Source organism: Panthera pardus, unplaced genomic scaffold, assembly GCF_024362965.1.
Source record: "Panthera pardus isolate Hobbes unplaced genomic scaffold, ASM2436296v1 HiC_scaffold_18, whole genome shotgun sequence".
NCBI classification, from domain to species: domain Eukaryota; kingdom Metazoa; phylum Chordata; class Mammalia; order Carnivora; family Felidae; genus Panthera; species Panthera pardus.
In genome coordinates this window covers 180,381-201,074 of record NW_026526743.1, presented here as the reverse complement: position 1 = coordinate 201,074, position 20,694 = coordinate 180,381, and the positions used below count along the sequence as shown (strand labels likewise).

The window sequence follows — 20,694 nt, the reverse complement described above, 5'->3', positions numbered from 1 at the left end:
ACAGCTCGGAGCCTGGAACCTGCTTCGGATTCTGTGTCTCCCTCTCTCTCTGCCCCTCCCCTGCTCATGCTCTGTCTCTCTCTCTGTCTCAAAAATAAATAGAAACATTTAAAAAAAATTTTGCAAAAAGTCTAACTCCTTCCAAATGATGGCTGTAGAACGTTACACTGGATGGATTGAGAACTAAAAACGAAACGGCCCGACATCTGGAAGCTGGTGTAGCCCTCGAAGCTAGGCCATGTTAGTCTCCTTTGGGACATAAATGAATCACAGAACGCCATCCTCAAATGAGCGTTCTCTGAGACCATGGTAAAGTGAAATGAAACAAGTCCCCTTCTTAATTTTGTCGAGGTGCACACAAAAACGAGGTCGCTGTGCCATCACACGATGCCAAGCATCCCTTTTTTGCTAGATGAGTGACTGCTACTTCTTTGTCACTTGGACCTTTATTCTTGTTCCAGGCTGCCTTCCCAAAAGGTAACACTTATTGAAATACTCACTCTTAGAATTCCTCCTGCTTTCCGACGGTAGTTCAACTCCAGGAACCCTGCTTCTTTAGGCCTTCCCTAAACCACCCGAACAAAGCTCAAATCCTAGAGTAGATTCTTTCTGACACCCTCTTTCTCTCGGGACGCTTCATGGTTTTCCCTGGTGGGTGTACTCCACTGCAACAAATAATAAGCCCAACGTGTCCAACTACTGGTGTGTTTCTGGATGAATTAAGCGTTTTGGCACATCCCCTGAGGAGTAGCAGGTTTGCTATTATATATGGTCCTTAGGCTTGCTTGCAAGGCTGGATTTTGGCTGGTGTCGGGGAACATGGATTTGGGAAGACTTACTCCGTCCATCACTGGTCAGAGCTGTTCACTGTGTCTCAACTGCACAAGGTTTCTTTTGAACATCTGCTTTCTCTGTTGAAGGTTTGAGTTTTGTCACATGCTAAGTAGAGGGCCTACATGACCAGCCCTCATTAAGAACCCTAGGTTCTCAGGGGCGCCTGGGTGGCTCAGTCGGTTAGGCATCCGACTTCGGCTCAGGTCACGATTTCACGGCTCGTGGGTTCGAGCCCCGCGTCGGGCTCTGTGATGACAGCTCAGAGCCGGGAGCCTACGTCAGCTTCTGTGACTCCCTCTCTCTCTGCCCCTCCTCCACTCACTCACACGGTCTGTGTCTCTCAAAAATGAATAAACATTAAAAAAAGAAAAAAAAAAAAGAACCCTAGGTTCTCAGGGGTACCTGGGTAGCTCAGTGGGTTGAGCATCCGACTTTGGCTCAGGTCATGATCTCAGTTTGTGAGTTCAAACCCCACATTGGGCTTGCTCCTGTCAGTGCAGAGTCCACTTCGGATCCTCTGTCCCCCTCTGTCCCTGTGCCTCCCCCACTCGTGCTATCAAAAATGAATATTTTTTTTAAAGAACCCCTTTCAAAACCCCTTTCTTTTGTAGTCCTATTGTAGACATTTCACACATGTATTCTTTCACTGAAATATAGTCCTAAATCCAACTATATTCTGTGTCCTCTCAGCGAGTCACAGAACCTGAAGGTGGTAGAAGGGACCCTCAAGCCACTGTGCAAATTGAGATAGCATGGATCGCAGGATCTAGTATTCTGTGGAGATAGAGCCCAGAAAATTGATTATGAAAATGAATCTATTAGATACACTTTGTAAGTAAACCCCTCAGTCAATACACTTAAAATATCACCATGGCATCCACGGAGTGTGGAATGGCATCCAAAGCTTCTTTCTCCTTAGAGGCTCCAATGCTATAATGCTCTGTAAGATCCCTACCCAGGCACATTTTTTCTTCAAAGCATTTTTCTTAACCTCCACAACATAACCACTTTACTATCTCCAGTATTTGCCTGCTCCCTGGCTTATGCCTCAAGATGAATCTTGTGCGTCAAAAACAAACATGGTTGACCATACTCATTAGTTTATCTGTGAATACAAATTATGTCTTATTCCTTAGTTTTCATCTTATCTGCCATATGATAATGCAGAACAATCTTAGTAGGTGACCCAACTATAAGGGACTCCTAATCATCTTTCAAATTCTATTGGAATTTGCCAGTTTGATCAAATCGATGTTCACTGAGAAATAAAAACACAACAGAATTACAGAATGGAAAACACCACCAAATACTCCTTGCCAAAGAATATCATTTAGAGTATCCATTTCTGTGTTATGTATGTATATAAACACATAATACACAGAATTATGAATTTATTACACTAGGAAGGCTATGGTCTGATTTCACAAAGCTTTTATTATGTTCTTCTCCTGCTATTACAGGTCCTTGACATTAATTTAATGGCCCCATGTTATTACGGGAATATATGAAATTTAAACAAATTCTTATTGAACACTTGTTATTTCCATTGTTAAAACTCTGTGACGTTATTGATGTGGTATTCATTTTTTCATTGTTTGAATCTCATAGTATGTTCCTATAGTATGATTTCCAGATCGAAGTTGCATGTTACACATTCTGAAATATACTGCTTTTCAAAAAAATGTTTTTATTGTCACCAAGAAAAACATATAACTGTCATTTCTGCACCCTGTAATTAATGTATTTGATGCAGTCACCAAATCCCAAATTTTTCTAGTATTTATTTTCATGGGGATGAGGGGAAAATATGGGAAGCTGACAAATTAAATGTCCTTCAAATTGGCATAAATTTCTACCACAGAAGTTTGATTAAAAAAAAATCCTACAACAATTAGAAGGCAATCATATCAAAGACTACATGGAAATGCAGAAATTTAAAACTCAATGACAAATTCAAAATTAAGAAAAATTTTTTATCACTACTACTATATAAATCTGATGTTTTTAGTGTTTCTTTGAGCCCTTGCCTTAACTTTGTTGAGAAAATTCAATTAAGATATGTGCAGTGGCCAATTATTGTGAAGTTAAATTGTTTCAGTCTGCAATGTGAGAAAAATCACAAGAGTTCAACTGCTACTGTGTAAACCATGGGCTATGAGATCAAGACATGAAAAATAAGAATTCAACCTCAGAACACAGGCTGATAGCCAGAGCCAACCATAATAGGAAACTACCAAAATAATGATGTGGAACACAGTACTAAGTGTATTTCTGCATTTCAACTATTCGTTCCTCAGAATTATTTATTAGTTTTTTGGTGGTTTCCTTTTCCAGATACAATTTGTAAAGATTGCACATTTTTTGCCTCTTTGGTTCATTTAAAATATTTTATCACTTTTTGCCATTTTAACAAACACGTATCTTGGTGTGGACATCCTTGGGCTGACTTTTTGGGTGGATCTCTGTGCCTCCTGGATCTGGTTATCTGTTTCCTTCCTCACATTAGGTGAGTTTTCAGCTATTATTTCTTCAGGTAAAATTTCTGCCCCCTTTTCTCTTCTTTTGGGGTCCCTTTAATGCAAATGTTATTATGCTATTATGCTTGATGGAGTCATTGAGTTCCCTATCCTCAATCTTCATGATTTTCTTCCTCTCATTTGTGTGGCTTACTTTCCATTACTCTGTCTTCCAGGACATTCATTCATTCCTGTTTCATCTCACCTTCTTCTTATCCCATCAAGTGCATTTTTAATTTATTGTGTTCATCTCTGCTTGGTTCTTTTTAATCTATTAAGGGTCTCAGTGATGTCCTCCACTCTTCTCAAACCCAGTGAGTATCTGTGATCATTACTTTAAATTCTCTGTCTGGAATATTACTTATATCCATTTCGCTTAGGTCTCTTGCTGTGGTGTGGTCCTGTACTTTCATTTGGGAGATATTCCCATCTCATTTTGTCTCCATGTCTATTTCTGCATATTAGGAAAGTCAGCTGTGTCTCTTGCTCTCGAAGGTAATGCCCTTATGAAGAACAAGTCCTGTAGTGCCCCGCAGTGCATGGTCTCCTGTTTCCTGGGACCTGTCGCTTCAGGGGCAGGGTCTCCTATGTGTGTTGCCTGTGCCCCAGTGCTGTGTCCTGGGCTCTTTTTATTCAGTCTGGTCACCTGCAGAGGCTCTCTTTGCCTATTGTGGGCAGTGTTTGGTCCCAGCTGGGTAGAGCCCATTTTAATGATATGTGTTGGTCTGCTTGTGAAATGAGACCTGTTGAAGCTGCCACCTCTGGAACTGATATTCTGCAAAACACACAGGTCAGGAGACAAGGTAGGTTTGCTCTGGTCTTCACAGTGCCGGGACTGAAGCAGGTGTGATTGGGAAAGGCAGACCCACCAGAGCACAGGGGGGCAGGGGCTGGTGTAACCAAGTTAGGTAAGGAGTGTGGGCGCCGTGCTGGTTCCAGCAGGTACCCATGTGCTTATGCTGGGGGGGGGGGGGGCAGGGAGGGAAATGGTTCCCTCCTTTGTTCCCAAAGGAGTGTCCCCATGATCCCTGCCTCTCCAGGCCACACTCAGTAAATTGCTCTCCCTCCTGTCTGCCCCTGGCATTTGCCAAACTGTTGATTCCTGTTTGTGTCTCCACCAGCTGTTCATCGTGCTCTCCCAGAGCCCAGCCCACAGACACTGGAAATCCAGGCTTTAAGTCCAGCTGGCTGCTAAGAACTCATGCCATTTGGCCCCTCTCGCTTTCAAAGCCAAGTGTTACAGGGATTCATCTTCCCCATGTGGGCTCCCCAGTGTGACAGTCTGTTTTTTGTCTTCTCTACACCACTGGTTCCTTCCCCTCCACAGACGGCCAGTCTGGCTCCCTCCCGAACTGCATCTTTGCCCTTCCTACCTTCTCTTACATGGCCTCTTCTCTACCTTTAGATGCTGACTTTGTTCTGCCAGTGTCGGGGTCAATTTCTGGGTTATTTACGCTGATGTGAGTGTTGTCCAGTTGCATCGATGAGAGGAGAGGAGCTTAGCGTCCTCCTACTCCACAATCTTCCCTAGTTCTCTCTTCCTTTTGATTCATTTAACAAATGTGTACTAAGTGCATACACAGAGTGCTATTCAATGCTGATTGTATAGACTCAGCAGCAAACAAACTCCCTGCCCTCATGAAGCTTCTATTTCAGGGGACATCGATTTTAACGTCCACCATTAGAATCTGATAAAGGCCTAAAGAAATTATTATATTTAGGCTTTTTTCTTGAGTGATAGCTACAACTGCCAAGGTTCTTGTACCTTGTACACTGCACCACTTATGTGACCTTGGGATCACCAGGACGCATTCAGCTACGGCTGAAACATTCACTTTAATGAAACAAATGTTTTCCCTCCTCTGAGACAGAATGAGATTTATCCTCAACGTGGATTCTGTGATGAATTTTAACATACGAACTGGAACTGAACTGCTTACTGCATATCTCACACTTGTAAGGTTTCTCCCCTGTGTGAACTCTCTGATGAGATTTTAGATGTCCAGATTGACTGAAGACCTTACCACACGCATTACATTTGTACGGTTTCTCTCCAGTGTGGACTCTCTGATGAACTTTAAGATTTGAGGTCCTAGTGAAGTGCTTACCACATGTCCTACAGGTGTATGGGTTCTCTCCCAAATGGACACTCTGGTGCACATCAAGATCCAAGCTCGTCTTGTAGCCCTTCCCACATTCCTCACATTTGTATGGCTTTTCTCTGGTGTGGACTTTCTGATGAGCTTGCAGGCACGATTTCTGACCAAATCCCTTCCCACATTCTTCACATTTGAATGGTTTTTCTCCACTGTGGACTCGCTGATGTGTCAAAAGAGGTGAGACCCACCTGAAGCTCTTCCCACATTCCTTGCAATTATAAGGTTTCTCCTCTGTGTGGAACCTCCGATGATAATAAAGATGTGTCCTAGAAAAGAAGCTCTTTCCACATTCTTCACATTTGTATGGTTTCTGTCCCATGTGGACCTTCTTATGGATACGAAGACGTGAACGCCAAGTGTAGGACTTCCCACACTCCTCACACTTGTATGGTTTTTCTCCCGTGTGGACCACACAATGACTATTAAGTGCTGATCTACGACGGAAGTTCTTACCACAGACATCACACTTGAATGGCTTCTCCCCGGTATGGACTCTCTGATGGTCCTGAAGATGGCAAGCATTAATGAAGGCCTTTCCACATCCCTCACACTTATAAAGTTTCTCTCCCGAGTGTAACCTGCAATGATTACTAAGTTCTGATCTACGACTGAAGCCTTTCCCACATTGCCCACATTTGAATGGCTTCCCTACGGTGTGGATTTTCTGATGAGTTTGCAGGCATGAGCTCTGACTGAATTCCTTCCCGCACTCCTCACACCTATACCGTTTCTCTCCCAGGTGAACTCTCTGATGAATACGAAGCGCTGAGCTATAAAAGAAGCATTTCCCACACTCGCGACATGTGTGAGACTTCTCCCCTGAGTTTATGTGTTGGAGATCACAGTGGGAGGTCTCACGAAAGATCTTTTTGCACTCATTTCCCAGGGAAGTCTTCTGGCCTGTGTGGGTTATAGACCGTGCTGCCTCAACGTGGCTGGGTAAATCCCATTGTCTGTGGAATTGAGAACTCTTTATCATGGAGTCGTGACACCAGGTCAAGTCATCTGCAATATGCTGCCGGATTTGCCAGCAGGAAAGTTCTTCATGTGGTTCCACTTTAGGAATAGTCTCCATCTTGTGTTGGATTTTGTCTCCTAAAAGACAAAGAATGCAGAGATGTGGGCAAATGAAGGCTTTGTTCGGTGTCCTCAAGATTTAACAGTTAGGAAAGAGCATGAGAGTTTAATGAACCCAGGGACTATTCCCTACATCCTTCTAGTGTGTACCATGGTCTCTGGTTTAAATGCCTACAGAAACCAAGAGGTAATCCAGTAGGGTCCTGTCCACTAAGCACCAATGAAACAAATTTAGAATCATGCTAAGCCTCATATGTAATGGACAAGTTAGAAATCAAAGAATTAACAAAAATGATAATGATACATATTAATTTTGTGATTTCCACTCAATTTCATAAATCGGTGTCAATTCTTAAATAGTAAAATATGCAGCAAATAAGTTATATAAACAACGAGGCCTGTCCTCAACATCAAAGAGACAGTTCTATGCCCCTGGAATGTCATGCCTGAAATGAGCGCAATAGGGACTTCGGTCACATTAGATTACTTTAACAGTATGATTTAGGGATGACACTGACCACAGCAGAAAAACTAAGAACATGATGTTGGGCGGGGCTTTCAATCACCTGGTGGCATGGACCAAGAGACTGAGAATAACCATATGAACCATTCAGTCTACACTGAATGGTCATGTGACAGAGCTCCAATAATTACTCTGGACGCTGAGGATCACGAGTTTCCCTAATTGCCAATGTCCTGTGTATAACCGTACACTTTCATTCTGGAAAGTAACACAATAACACGTCTCTGATTCTATGGAGACAAGACAATGGAAACTGCGTATGGTACTTCTCTAAACTCTCTCTCCTATGCTTTTTCTCATGCCTTTCCTGCAATAAACTAAGCATAACAGCTTTCAATGAATTCGATCAGCCCTTTTAGAAAATTATTCAATCTGAAGGCAATTTTGGGAACCCCTCAAACTTTTAGTCGGTGTCAAGTACAGGAGGTCTGTGTGAACTGTCCCTCGAAACCTTACAGTTGCTTAGACTCTTTGCAATCCTATATATCAAGCACCCGGAACTGATTATATCTATATGTTCTAAGTATTCCCGCAAATTCTACACAATATGTGTAGCTCATCTTATTTTTGTGCTAATATATGTAGTAACTTAATTAAGATACCTGAAATTAAAAAGGGACAGGAAACTGCAGTTTTACTGTGAGGTCAGAAATTTGTACCCCACAGGAATACCCACAAGGAGGGTGGTGTTCCTAACGAAAGAACTGGAAGATGGCAAGAACCGCGAGGGGTGGAAAGGATACATAAAGGCTTATGCACCGGTTGCTTCTGAGGCTTTTGGACTGTCTCATACTAAACAGAGTGTGGAAAATCTTTGGATGTAGAATATTGGGCTTTCACATGAGTTTTTCTGACTGAAAACTATAGCCTTTTAGTTGGCTGTAAAATAAATTTAAAATCATTCAATAAGCATTTAGAAAAAAAGGGACAGAAATCATCAGAGTATCATTATTCATAGGAATGGGGTGATTGCAAGAATTCTTATAAAGTCGTACACATAAATCTACACACAAATGAAATGTTTCTTTTGGATACACTGAAAGATGCATTTCCTAGTAGGGCTTGTGCTCTAAAAAGTTTGAAAACTTAGTTCAGGAACTCAGCAAGTCTATAATTAAACAAAGCGTTCAAATGGAAAGTCCTAAGGGCAAAAACTTGGAAAAATATTAATAGGTGTGTATGCACCTCTTGGTACATGCTAGTTTATGGTTATATTTAATAAACTGTCCCTTTAAAATAGTTTTCTTCGGGGCATCAGGGCGACTCAGTCGGTTAAGCATCCGACTTCAGCTCAGGTCATGATCTCATGGTTCGTGGGTTCAAGCCCTGCATCAGGATCTGTGCCCTCAGCTCAGAGCCTAGAGCCTGCTTCAGCTTTTGTGTCTCCCTCTCTCTCTGCCCCTCCCCTGCTCACACTGTCTGTGTGTGTGTGTGTGTGTGTGTGTGTGTGTGTGTGTGTGTGTCTCTCAAAAATAAATAAACATTAAAATAGTTTTCTTTGGGCGGGGGATATAAGAAGTCTCTCCAAGGAGGTGACAATTTTGAGTGGGCTGTTTCCTGATACTTTCCAGGTTATAATGTTCATCAACTGCAGATGAAACAATAGGCTTCATGATAAATGTATGGAAATCATGTGAAATGATTATTCTTTAATGGCTAAATTTGTAGAAAATAAAGGTGCAGAAATAGATACCTTAATTTTTGACCAAAACGATCAGGTATAGACAACATTCAGCTGTGTGACTGGGGTTACTTTCATCTCCTCCCCTTCTGGCACATGGAGAGGAAACTTGGCAACAGTGGGGTGGATGTAGGCTTTGTAAGATGCCAATGCGCTGTAGATGGGCAAACTGTGCAAAACAAAACCTTTCAAGCTGATTACTATCTTGAGAGATCAGGAAGTTGAGATTTTTTTTTTCTTCTCCACTTGTTGGGCAGCTATCTAGGAAAAGACATCAGAATCCTCATTTTTAAAAAAGATTTTCTTGGGGCGCCTGGGTGGCTCGGTCGGTTAAGCATACGATTCTTGGTTTTGGCTCAGGTCATGATCTCACAGTTCGGGAGTTTGAGCCCCGTGTTGGGCTCTGTGCTGACAGTGCAGAGCCTACTTGGGATTCTCTCTCTCTCTCCCTGTCTCTGCCCCTCCCCTGCTCATGCTGCCTCTGTCTCTTTAAAAATAAATAAACTTTTAAAATATTAAAAAAAAAAAAAAAGATGTTCTAGGGGTGCTTGGTTGGGTCAGTCAGTAAAGCACATGACTCTTGATCTTGGTGTTGTAAGTTCAAGCCCCATGTCGGGTGTAGAAATTACTTAAAAAAATATTTTTTTAAAAGAGAAGTATTTGGGGGGAAGAAGGAAGATGGCAATGGAATAAGAGTACCCATGAACTGTCCCATGAATACAAGTAGATAACTATGAGACATCCTAAATACCCCAGAAATCAACCTGAACAATGGCAGCACAAACTCTGTAACTAAAGGTAGAGAAGAAGCCGCAGAGGAGTCAGGAAGTGTGGGGCCACAGTTTGGGAGAGAAACGGATCATGGCTGCTGTGGTGAAGAGGGAGCTGTAGTTGTGGAGAAGGGGGTGAGACAGACGAGCACACGGGAGCGCACGGGGAAAATGAATCCCCACGGCAATTGGCTTGGAAAGCAAGAGGGGCCAAATTTCATGAGTTCTTGCAACCGGCGGTGCTTAAAGCCTGGAGCTGTAAGTCAGCAGGCTTGGCTCGGGGACAGCCTGAAGTCTTTGGGGCTGCTCTGTAAGTGATGAATCACTAAATTCTATTCCTGAAATCATTATTACACTGTATGTTAACTAACCTGGATATAAATTAAAAGGAAGGAAAGCAGGACAAACAGCCCACGGACATAGAGCATGGAAACGGGAGATCTGAAGAGCACCTGGGGGGCTCCTGAGTGGCTTAGTCGGTTAAGTGTCCGACTTCAGTTCAGGTCATGATCTCATGGTTTGCGGGTTCGAGCCCCACGTCGGGCTCTGTGCTGACAGCTCAGAGGTTGGAGCCTGCTTCGGATTCTGTGTCTCCCTCTCTTTGCCCCTCCCCTGCTCGTGCTCTGTCTGTCTCTCTCTCTCTCAAAAATGAATAAACATTAAAAATAAATAAATAAATGAAAGAAATAAAAAGCATACACATCAGTAAAGGAGAAGTCAAACTTTCACTATTTGCAGAAGCCATAATACCCTATATAGGAAACCTGAAAGATTCCACCAAAAAACTGCCAGAACTGATAAATGAATTCAGTGGAGTCACAGGATACAAATTCAATGTACAGAAATCTGTTGCGTTTCTACACACCAGTAATGAAGCAGCAGAAAAAGAAACTAAGGAATCAATCCCATTTACACATGCACTAAAAATAATGAGATATGTAGGAATTATGCTAACCAAAGAAGTGAAAGACCTATACTCTGAAAACTATAAAACACTGATGAAAGAAACTGAAGATGACACAAAGAAATGGAAAGACATCCCATGCTCTGAGACTGAAAGAGCAAGTAACTGTTAAAATGTCTGTACTACCCAAAGCAATCTACATATTTGACACAATCCCTATCAAAAGACCTGTCAGAATGGCTAAAATCAAAAACACAGAAGACAGCAAGTGTTGGTGAGGAGTTGTGTACTGTTGGTGGGAATGCAAACTGGTTCAGCCACTGTGGAAACAGTATGGGGGCTCCTCAGAAAGTTAAAAACAGAGCTAACCTACCATCCAGCGACTGCACTACCAGCTATTCACCCAAAGAATATTAAAAAACTAATTCAAAGGGATACGTGCATGCATCCCTATGTTTATAGCAGTGTTATTAACAATAGCCACATTGTGGAAGCAGCCCAAGTGTCCATCAACCAATAAATGGATAAAGATGTGGTATATACACACAATGGAACATTATCTGGCTAGAAGAACGAACGAAATCTTGCTATGGGCAATGACATGGATGGATCTAGAGGGTACAATACTAAGTAAAATAAGTCAAAGAAAGACAAATACCATGTGATTTCACTCATCCGTGGAATTTGAGAAAGAAGACAAATGAACAAAGGGGGGAAAGAAACCAGAGACCAACCAAGAAACTACAGAGAAAAAACCGGTAGTTACCAGAAGGGAGATGGGGGGGGGGGGGGGTGAAATGGCTGATGGCGATCAAGGAGTGCATCTGATGTGATGAGCATGAGGTGATGTATCCAATTGCTGAATCACTATATTGTACACCTGAAACTGATGTAACATGGCACATTAACTGGAATTACAATAAAAACCTTTAAAAAAAGAAGTATTTCTTTCCAGAAATGACTATGCCCCCTATAAAAGGAAAGCCATAGGGAAAGCATGTTTGCCTGCCTGTATGGTCACAAGCACAGTGCTTAGAAGTTTCCTTGTGAAAACAGATGAACATAAGGGAAGGGAAGCAACAATAATATGAAAACAGGGAGGGGGACAAACCATCAGAGACTCTTACATACAGAGAACAAACTGAGGGTTGCTGGCGGGGTGTTGGGTGGGGGGGATGGGCTAAATGGGTGAGGGGCATTAAGGAGGACATTTGTTGGGATGAGCACTGAGTGTTCAAAGTAAGTGATGAATCACTAAATTCTATTCCTGAAATCATTATTACGCTGTATGTTAACTGACTTGGATATAAATTAAAAATACATAAAAAGTAAATAAATAAATATTTTAACATCAAAAAAGAAATTTCCTTGTGATACAAGTCAAGGGTACATAAAGAATCAAACTTAAGTGTGATTACATCTAAATAAGCAGAAACTGGAGAGCCGGCCATTTGAGGACAAGACATGTTCTGCAGTATCTTCAATTCACTCTGGTTTATGGATCACTTATTAGCGGTTTCCATGAGTGACTGGGTGAAAAGGAAGCCTACGCACTGGTTTCTTAGAGAAGGTCTGGATGTTTCTTTGGGCTGTTTCGTTGAAAATGGGGTGGAAAAACTTTGGACATAGATAAATTGGTCTTCAGCAGTTTTTTCCAAATTGCAAACGAAAGACCTTTTAGTGCACTGTAAAATAAATTTAAAAGCCCGCAATAAGCGTTCAGAAAAATAAACTATCCTGCATCACCACAAGCAAGAAATACAGTCCGTTTCTCGTATCCATTAAGTCATTCACTAAGTCAATAAACATTTACAGGTATCTGCCATATCCCAGGACTAGTCTAGGCACTGAGGACACATCAATAATCAAATCAATCAAAATTCTCCTCCTGAAGATTATATCCACTGGAGAGAGAGGGGTAAGAGGCAAAGACATATGAGACACAATATAAGGCAGGAAGAGTAAAGACAGCATTGTATTTTAAACAGAATGGTCAGAAGGCCTGTGTCATGGTAGTAAAACTCTGCAGAGACCAGAAGGAAGAAGGGAAGAGCCGGCAGGAAGTTTTGGGGAAAGACTGTTCCAGGCAGAGCAAAGAAGTAAAGGACCCTGAGGGAGAAGCTTCTGTAACAGACTTAATAATGGTTCCTGAAAGATGTCCGTGTCCCATCCCCAGAACCCGTGAACTTTTGTTATGTTGTGTTAACTGGGTTGCAGATGCGATGCAGGCTGCTGATCAGCTGATCAGAAAAAGAGGAAGATCGTCCTGGATTATCCGGGAGGAATGTAATCAGAAGGGTCCTGAAAGGCAGCAGACACAAGAGGCAGAAGAGGGGCAGAGGGAGAGTACCCAAGAACGGTCAGGGAGATGCAGTGTCGCTGGTTTCGAAGACGGAGGGGGGAGAATGAGAGTCGAGAACTGGGCAGGCCGCACATGCTGGTAGCCCGAGGGAAAAATCTCTCCCCTCGAGCATCCAAAGAGGAACACGGCTCCGTAGGCACCTTGCTATTATCCCAGTGAGATGTGTCAAAGTTCACACCTCAAGAACAAACACACCTTAAAATTTTGTCATTTAGTCTACTACACTCCTAGTAATTTGGAAAGTCAGCAATAAGCAAAGTACAGTATACTTGGCAGGTCCGCGTAACAGCAGGGAGGGCGATGTGGGTGGAGAAATGGAGCGAGAGGAGCACCTGGTCGGCTCCATCGATAAGAGCATGTGACTCTTGATCTCGGTTGTGAGTTTAAGCCCCACGTTGGGTGTAGAGACAACTTAAAAATAAAAAAAAACTTGAGGTGCCTGGGTGGCTCAGTCGGTTAAGCGTCTGACTTTAGCTCAGGTCATGATCTCACAGCTTGTGGGTTTGAGCCCTACGTCGGGCTCTGTGCTGACAGCTCACAGCCTGGAGCCTGTTTCAGATTCTGTGACTCCCTTTCTCTCTGCCCCTCCCCTGCTCGTGCTCTGTCCCTCTCTCTCTCTCTCTCTCTCTCAAAAATAAACATTAAAAAAATTAAAAAACAAATTTAAAAAATTTTTTTAAATCTTGAGAAAGAAAGAAAAACGGAAAGAGAACAGGAGATGTATTCAAAGGAGAGGGAGTGGGGATGCAGAGCAGACCAGGGAGGACTCTAAGAGCCACTTTAGGGGCACGTGGGTGGATTAGTCGGTTGAGCACCTGATGTCACTTCAGGTCATGATCTCACGGTTCGTGGGTTTGTGCCCCGCATTGGGCTCTGTGTGCACAGCTCACAGCCTGGAGCCTGTTTTAGATTCTGTGTCTTCCTTTCTCTCTGCCCCTCCCCTGCTCGTGCTCTGTCCCTCTCTCTCTCAAAAGTAAATAAACGTTAAAAAAATTTAAAAATCTAAAAAATTTTTTAAAATCTTGAGAAAGAAAGAAAAATGGAGAGAGAACAGGAGATGTATTCAAAGGAGAGGGAGTGGGGATGCAGAACAGGCCAGGGAGGACTCTAAGAGCCACTTTAGGGGCACGTGGGTGGATTAGTCGGTTGAGCACCTGATGTCACTTCAGGTCATGATCTCACGGTTTGTGGGTTCGTGCCCCGCATCGGGCTCTGTGCGGACAGCTCGGAGCCTGGAGCCTGCTTCGGATTCTGTGTCTCCCTCTCTCTCTGCCCCTCCCCACCTCAAGCTCTGTCTTTCTCTCTCTCTCAAAAAAAAAATAAACATTAAAAAAAATTTTTTTTAATTAAAAAAAAAAAAAAAGAGCCACTTTAAGTGGTTTTAACTTTAAGGGGGAAAAAAGAAGCCATAATGGATTTTGAACAGAGGAATGGCAATCTTGTGTACACTTCCTAAGGATCACTTTGGCTGCTCCCGTGGATAACACATGTAGGATGGGAAGTGTGGAAGCAGGACAACCCATAAAAAGGCTGTTGTAATAATCCAGGAAAGAGGTTTGGCAGTTTAGAACAAGGCGATGGAAATGAGCATGGAAAAATGTGAAAGAGACGGGTGAGTTGCCTCCACGACTCACAGTTACTTGGATCTTACCCGAATTGCCTTTTCCTTGGGTTGCTAACTTCATCATCCAAAACTTTCCTTCCCTTACCAAGTGGACCATATCTCGTTCGAATGGTTGATGCCCTGCGAGCACACAAAGTCATACGTGTTGTAGGTAAAATTCACTGGAGAATTAGGTTCCCACTACATATTCTTCAAGCATTCAGAAGCAGTGTTTTTCAAACTTTCTTTTTTCATGACCCATTTGAAGAAATATCATTTGCCAAGTCTCCTACACATATGTTAGGAAATACTTACTCTTCTTCAATGTTTTGGAAGAGTGGGAAAAGCTTGCTAGTATCTCATTTGTTTATTTCATTAAAAGATGATAATAGGGCTCCCTGTACTGGTTTTATAACTCATGATAGGGTCAGAAATACAAAAAGTAGAGCTGTATACCGTTCATTTAGTTCTTCAACAAAACAAAAACTTGCCCATTGATCAAAACAAAACAAAACAAAACAATGCTGTGTGTCCCAAATATATTAGGAAAGTCATATCCCCAAACTCAGAGAACCATTTCAAGGGCCCCAAAGCCTCAAAAACCCACGGATACAAAGCTACTCCTGGAGACTAACATTCAGTTACAGAGAGCTCATGTCCTCACCCACAGAGACGAGGTTCCCGAAGTTCTCCAGCATCACTTCTCGGTACAGCTTCCTCTGGGTGGGGTCCAGCAGCCCCAGCTCCTCCTCCGTGAAGACCACAGCCACGTCCTTGAACGTCACTGCCTCCTACAACACCAAGCACACATAACCTCAATCTTACAACCAACCTTCACTGTGAGGGACAGCGCCGAGATACTATCTTCTTATCTGTCACTTTTACTCAACGGAATGGCTAATGTTCTTGACCGTTGGTTTCCTGTGTGAACCTGAGCAGGTTTCCTATATTTTACATATGTAAGTGGAAGATGCAATCAAGAACCTCCTTATACAACAGCTCTGAGGAGTAAATGCAGAGACAGAACTAAGTGCCTGGCAAATCCAGCAAGACTGGATATTTTAAACTAAAGTTATACCTTAGTTTATAGCTGGAAGCAAGCAAGATGTCCCTTAGGTGGTGAATGGATAAACTATGCACATCCATACCAGAATATAATTAAAAAAATTTTTTTTAATATTTATTCATTTTTGAGAGACAGAGGCAGAGAGAGAGGGAGACACAGAATCCAAAAAGGGCTCCAGGCTCCAAGCTGTCAGCACAGAGCCCGATGCAGGGCCTGAACCCATGAACCGTGAGATCGTGACCTGAACCAAAGTCAGATGCTCAACCAACTGACTGAGCCACCCAGGTGCCCAACACCAGAATATAATTTAAGGGGGAAAAAAACAACTATCAAGCCACAAAAAAAAGATATGTTTTTACCTTAAATTCATATTACTAAGTATAAGCAGCCAATCTTAAAGGTTATATACTGTACAATTCCAATCATATAACATTCTGGAAAAGGTACAACTGTGGAGACTGTAAAGAGATCAGTGGTTGCCAGGGGTTAGGGAAAGGGAGGGGTAAATAGGTGCAACACAGGATTTTTTAGAGCAGTGAAACTACTCTGTATGATACTATAATGGTGGGGCCATATCATTATAAAGCCCAAACCGACAGAAAGAACATCAAGAGTGAATCTTAATGTAATCTAGGGACTCTGGGTGATAATGATGTCCCAATACAGGTTCATCGACTGTAACAGTGCACCACTCTGGTGGGGGATGTTGACAATGGGAGGGATTGTGGGTGTGTGGAGGCAGGGGGTACACGGGCAATCTCTGTACTTTCTGCTGGATTTTACTGTCAATGCTCAACTGCCCTAAAAAAATAAAATCTATTATTGAAAAACACATATACAAACCCAAGGTTATATGTTATTTTGAAAAAACTCATCAATACGTGAAGGAATAAAAATAGACCAGGGGTGCCTGGATGGCTCAGTTGGTTAAGTGCCTGACTCTTGGTTTCGGCTCAGGTCATGATCTTAACCATTCATGGGTTCAAGCCCTACATCGGGCTCTGCGCTGACAGTGCAGAACTTGCTTGGGATTCTCTCTCTCTCCCCCTTTCTCTGCCCCTCCCTTTCCTTCTCTCAAAATAATTAAATAATAACAATAAATAAAGATAATAAAAAGTTTCAAAAATTTTTTTTTAAGTTTCTTTTTTTTTTTTTTTAATTTTTTTTTTTTTTTTGAGAGAGAGAGACAGCATGAGCAGGGGAGGGGCAGAGAGAGAGGAAGACACAGACTCTGAAGCAGGCTCCAGGCTCTGAGCTGTCAGCACAGAGCCCAAGGCGGGGCTTGAACTCACAAACCATGAGATCATGACCCGAGCTGAAGTCAGATGCTTAACCGACAGAGCCACACAGGTGCCCCCCACCCAAAAAAATTTTTTTAAGTACACCAGTAAGTAATAAGAGACATGCAGGGTATGACTCAGACACAGGAAAGACAGAATCTAGCTCTTCCTGTGTGAAAATCTCCAACAATATTTGCATAAAGCAGTGGTTAGAGCCTGTTGCACTCTGCTGTATTTGAATATCTGTCTACAAAATCCTAACACGGCACGTATCATGTGTACTCTTTCGTTACTGAGTTCTTAGTACACTGAGGATAAAAAATAGGCAGCGTGTTCGGAGAATTGATTTTTTGGAGAAAAAGCTTCAGGCAGGAAAATGATCAATGCGGTGTGCCTCACAACAAACTCCTAAGCCACCTTAATGTCTAGGAGCAACTATAAATAAGGGCTGTTATATAATGCTAAATGAAAAAGACACAAGTCAACATTAGATGTATATCATGAATGCGAATAAATCTATGAATGTGCACAAGAAAGAGTAGGGGGAAATAAAAATAGTTAATGTGTCAGCAGTGAAGCAAGCATTCCTACTAATTTGTCCACACTTGTTTTCAAATAAAATGAATAATGGCAAAATAAAACAAATGCTAAAAAAAACGCCAAAAAACCAAAAACCAAAAACCAAAAACCAAACAGGTCATTTAGCCTGGTGCTCTCCTTGAGTCACCGAGGAAAAGACACAAATGTGTAACACTTTGAGGAGTGAAATGGAATTTTACCAGCAAGAAAGGGAAGCCATATGCACCTTGAATGTGGTCATTTTCTCTTGCTACTTCTGGAGATGTACAGATTCTGGGAATAGAGTCCTGCTGAGGCAGATCTGTGCCTGGTAGTGTCTGGAAAAGGCAGAAAAGGACATGAATGGGTGACCAGGGACGATGCTCACCCACATGAATGCTTATTGTGAATTACCCAGGAGCCCCTTCCTTGGGGTGGCTCCTGCCATACACAACTTGAAGAGCAGATCAGGGCACGGATACTCCATTCCTGCCCCCCACGCACATTCACTGTTGTGTGTTGACTTGGTGTGTTGACTTGTGTCATCTTGTGGCTTCCAAGGTGGCAGCTGAGATTCTGATATGATGGAAATTGAGACAACATAATGCACCCAACAAAAATCATCTCTGGGGCAGAACACCTGGGTGGCTCAGTGGGTTAAGCGTCTGACTTTGGCTCAGGTCATGATCTCGCGGTTCATGGGTTCGAGCCCTGTGCTGGGCTCTGTGCTGACAGCTCAGAGCCTAGAGTCTGCTTTGGATTCTGTGTCTCCCTCTCTCTCTGCCTCTCTCCTGCTCATGCTCTATCCCTATTGCTCAAAAATAAATAAATGTTAAAAAGAAAAACACTTAAGAATCACCTCTGGGGCAATCGTATCTGGGTTCAAATTCTACCTCAGCTTCTCACTAGTTGTATCATCTTGGGTAATTTAATAACATCTCTTTCCCTCAATTTTGTCATCTGTACAAATGGGAGAATAATATTTCCAAATCCTAGAGCTGTTGAGAGCTGGAGAACACTTTGAATACACTCAGAGTTTCTTATTTTTGTAGCCAATATTAAAAAAGATGACATTCTGTAATGTGAAATTTCTTATAAATGTGATTTTCTACCAAAAGACACCGTATGATATCCGAATCTGACACTGACTATTCTGAGGTCACTCATAACCTTTGAAAAAGCGGTTAACTCTGCTTCATTGTCTTCCCTAATATTGTGTTAGCTGAACAATAATTTTTAAATTGTTGTGGACAACTGTTTTCCCCCACAACATGGAAGCACCCAAATATATAAACCAATTAATAACAAACATAAAGGAATTCATTGATAATAATACAATAATGGTGGGGGACTTTAATACTCCCCTTCCATCAATGGACAAATCATTTAGGCAGAAAATCAACAAGGAAGCAATGGTTTTGAATGAAACACTGACCAGATGGACTTAACAGATAATCCAGTTAAAAAATGGTCAAAAGACATGAACAGACATTTTTCAAAAAAAGACCTATAGATGGCTAACAGACACATGAAAAGATTCTCAATGTCACTCATCATTAGGAAAAATACAAGTCAAAACTACAATGAGATACCACCTAACGTCTGTCCGATGGCTAAAATGAACAACACAGGAAATAACGGGTGTTGGAGAGGATGCGGAGAAAGGGGAACCCTCTTACATGGTTGGTAGGACTGCAAACTGGTGCAGCCACTCTGGAAAACAGTATAAAGAGTCCTCAAAAGTTAAAAATAGAACTATTGGGGTGCCCAGGTGGCTCAGTTGTTCAAGCGTCTGACTTCGGCTCAGGCTGTGATCTCATGGTTCTTGAGTTTGAGCCCCACATTCGGCCCTCTGTTGCCAGCAAAGAGCCTGCTTCAGATCCTCTGACTCCCTCTCTCTCTGCACTTCCCCCGCTTGTGCTTTCTCGCTCTCTCTCACTTTCTCAAAAATAAATAAACATGAAAAAATAGAACTGGGGTGACTAGATGGCTCAGTCAGTTAAGCGTCCGACTTCAGCTCAAGTCACGATCTCACAGCTTGTGAATTGGAGCCCCATGTCAGGCTCTGTGATAACAGCTCAGAGCCTGGAGCCTGTTTCAGATTCTGTGTCTCCATCTCTCTCTGCCCCTCCCCTGCTCATGCTCGGTCTCTGTCTCTCTCTCAAAAATAAATAAACATTAAAAAAACTAAAGAAAAAAAAGAATTACCCTATGACCCAGAAATTGCACTACTAGGTATTTACTCCACCCCGATGTTTATAGCAGCATTATCAACAATAGCCGACGTATAGAAAGAGCCCAAATGTACAAGAATGGATGAATGGATAAAGAAGATGTTCTCTCTCTCTCCCTCTCTCTCTCTATATAATGGATATATGTGTGTGTGTGTGTGTGTGTGTGTGTGTGTGTGTGTGTATGATGGAATATTACTCAGCCATCAAAAAGAATGAAATCTTGCCATTTGCAATGACATGGGTAGAGCCAGAGTGTATTACGCTAAGTGAATTAAGCCACTCAGGGAAAGACAAATACCATATGATTTCACTCAGTGTGGAATTTAAGAAACAAAACAGATGAACGTAGGGGGGAAAAAGAGAGAGAGGCAAATTATAAAAGAGACTCTTAACTGGAAAACAAACTGAGGGTTGCTGGAGGGGAGGTGAATGGCAGGATGTGTTAAGTGGGTGATGAGTATTAGGGAGGGCACTTTTCTTTAAAAAAAATTTTTTTAACATTTACTTATTATTGAGAGACAGAGACACAGAGCATGAGCAGGGGAGGGGCCGGGAGATGGAGAGAGACAGAATCAGAAGCAGGCTCCAGGCTCCGAGCTGTCAGCGCAGAGCCTGATGAGAGGGGCTCGAACCCACAAACTGCGAGATCATGACCTGAGCCGGAGTCGGATGCTTAACCGACGGAGCCACGCAGGCGCCCCAGGGAGGGCACTTTTTGTGATGAGCATTGGGTGTCGTATGTAAGTGATGAATCACTGAATTCTATTCCTGAAACTAATATTATACTGTATGTTAAGTAGCTGTAATTGAAATAAAAACTTGAATCAAACCATGAAATCTATCACACAAACTTCACAAGATGGACTTTCTCCAATACAGTGTGCTTCCACAACGTGAACAAAAACATCATGATCAAAATGAAGGAATCATTCCAGATTAAAGGAGTCAATTAAAGAGTGTTTCCCTCTCTCTCTCTCTGCCCCTCCCCAGCCTGCACTCCTGCTCTCAAAAAATATTTTAAAAATTAAAAAAAAAAAACAACAGCACAAATTTAAATATGGACTGTGGGTTAGATAACAGCATATTAAACAATGTCATTTTCTGATTTTGACCCTGTGAGTATAGAA

At 42.3% G+C, this 20,694-nt stretch overlaps 1 protein-coding gene across 1 annotated transcript in view; it reads right to left on the bottom strand.

Annotated features, from left to right (window-relative positions):
- Positions 1–2,248: 2,248 nt before the first annotated feature.
- ZNF45 (zinc finger protein 45) overlaps positions 2,249–20,694 on the bottom strand; it is a 70,227-nt gene continuing 51,781 nt past the window's right edge. Inside the window, exons 8-12 of the mRNA XM_053906451.1 lie at positions 17,784–17,981; positions 17,555–17,671; positions 15,094–15,220; positions 14,478–14,570; positions 2,249–6,604 (exon numbers count right to left, since the gene is read on the bottom strand). Coding sequence (XP_053762426.1) covers positions 5,187–6,604; positions 14,478–14,570; positions 15,094–15,220; positions 17,555–17,671; positions 17,784–17,981 — 1,953 coding nt within the window. The 3' untranslated portion in view covers positions 2,249–5,186. The remainder of the gene's footprint in view (positions 6,605–14,477; positions 14,571–15,093; positions 15,221–17,554; positions 17,672–17,783; positions 17,982–20,694) is intronic.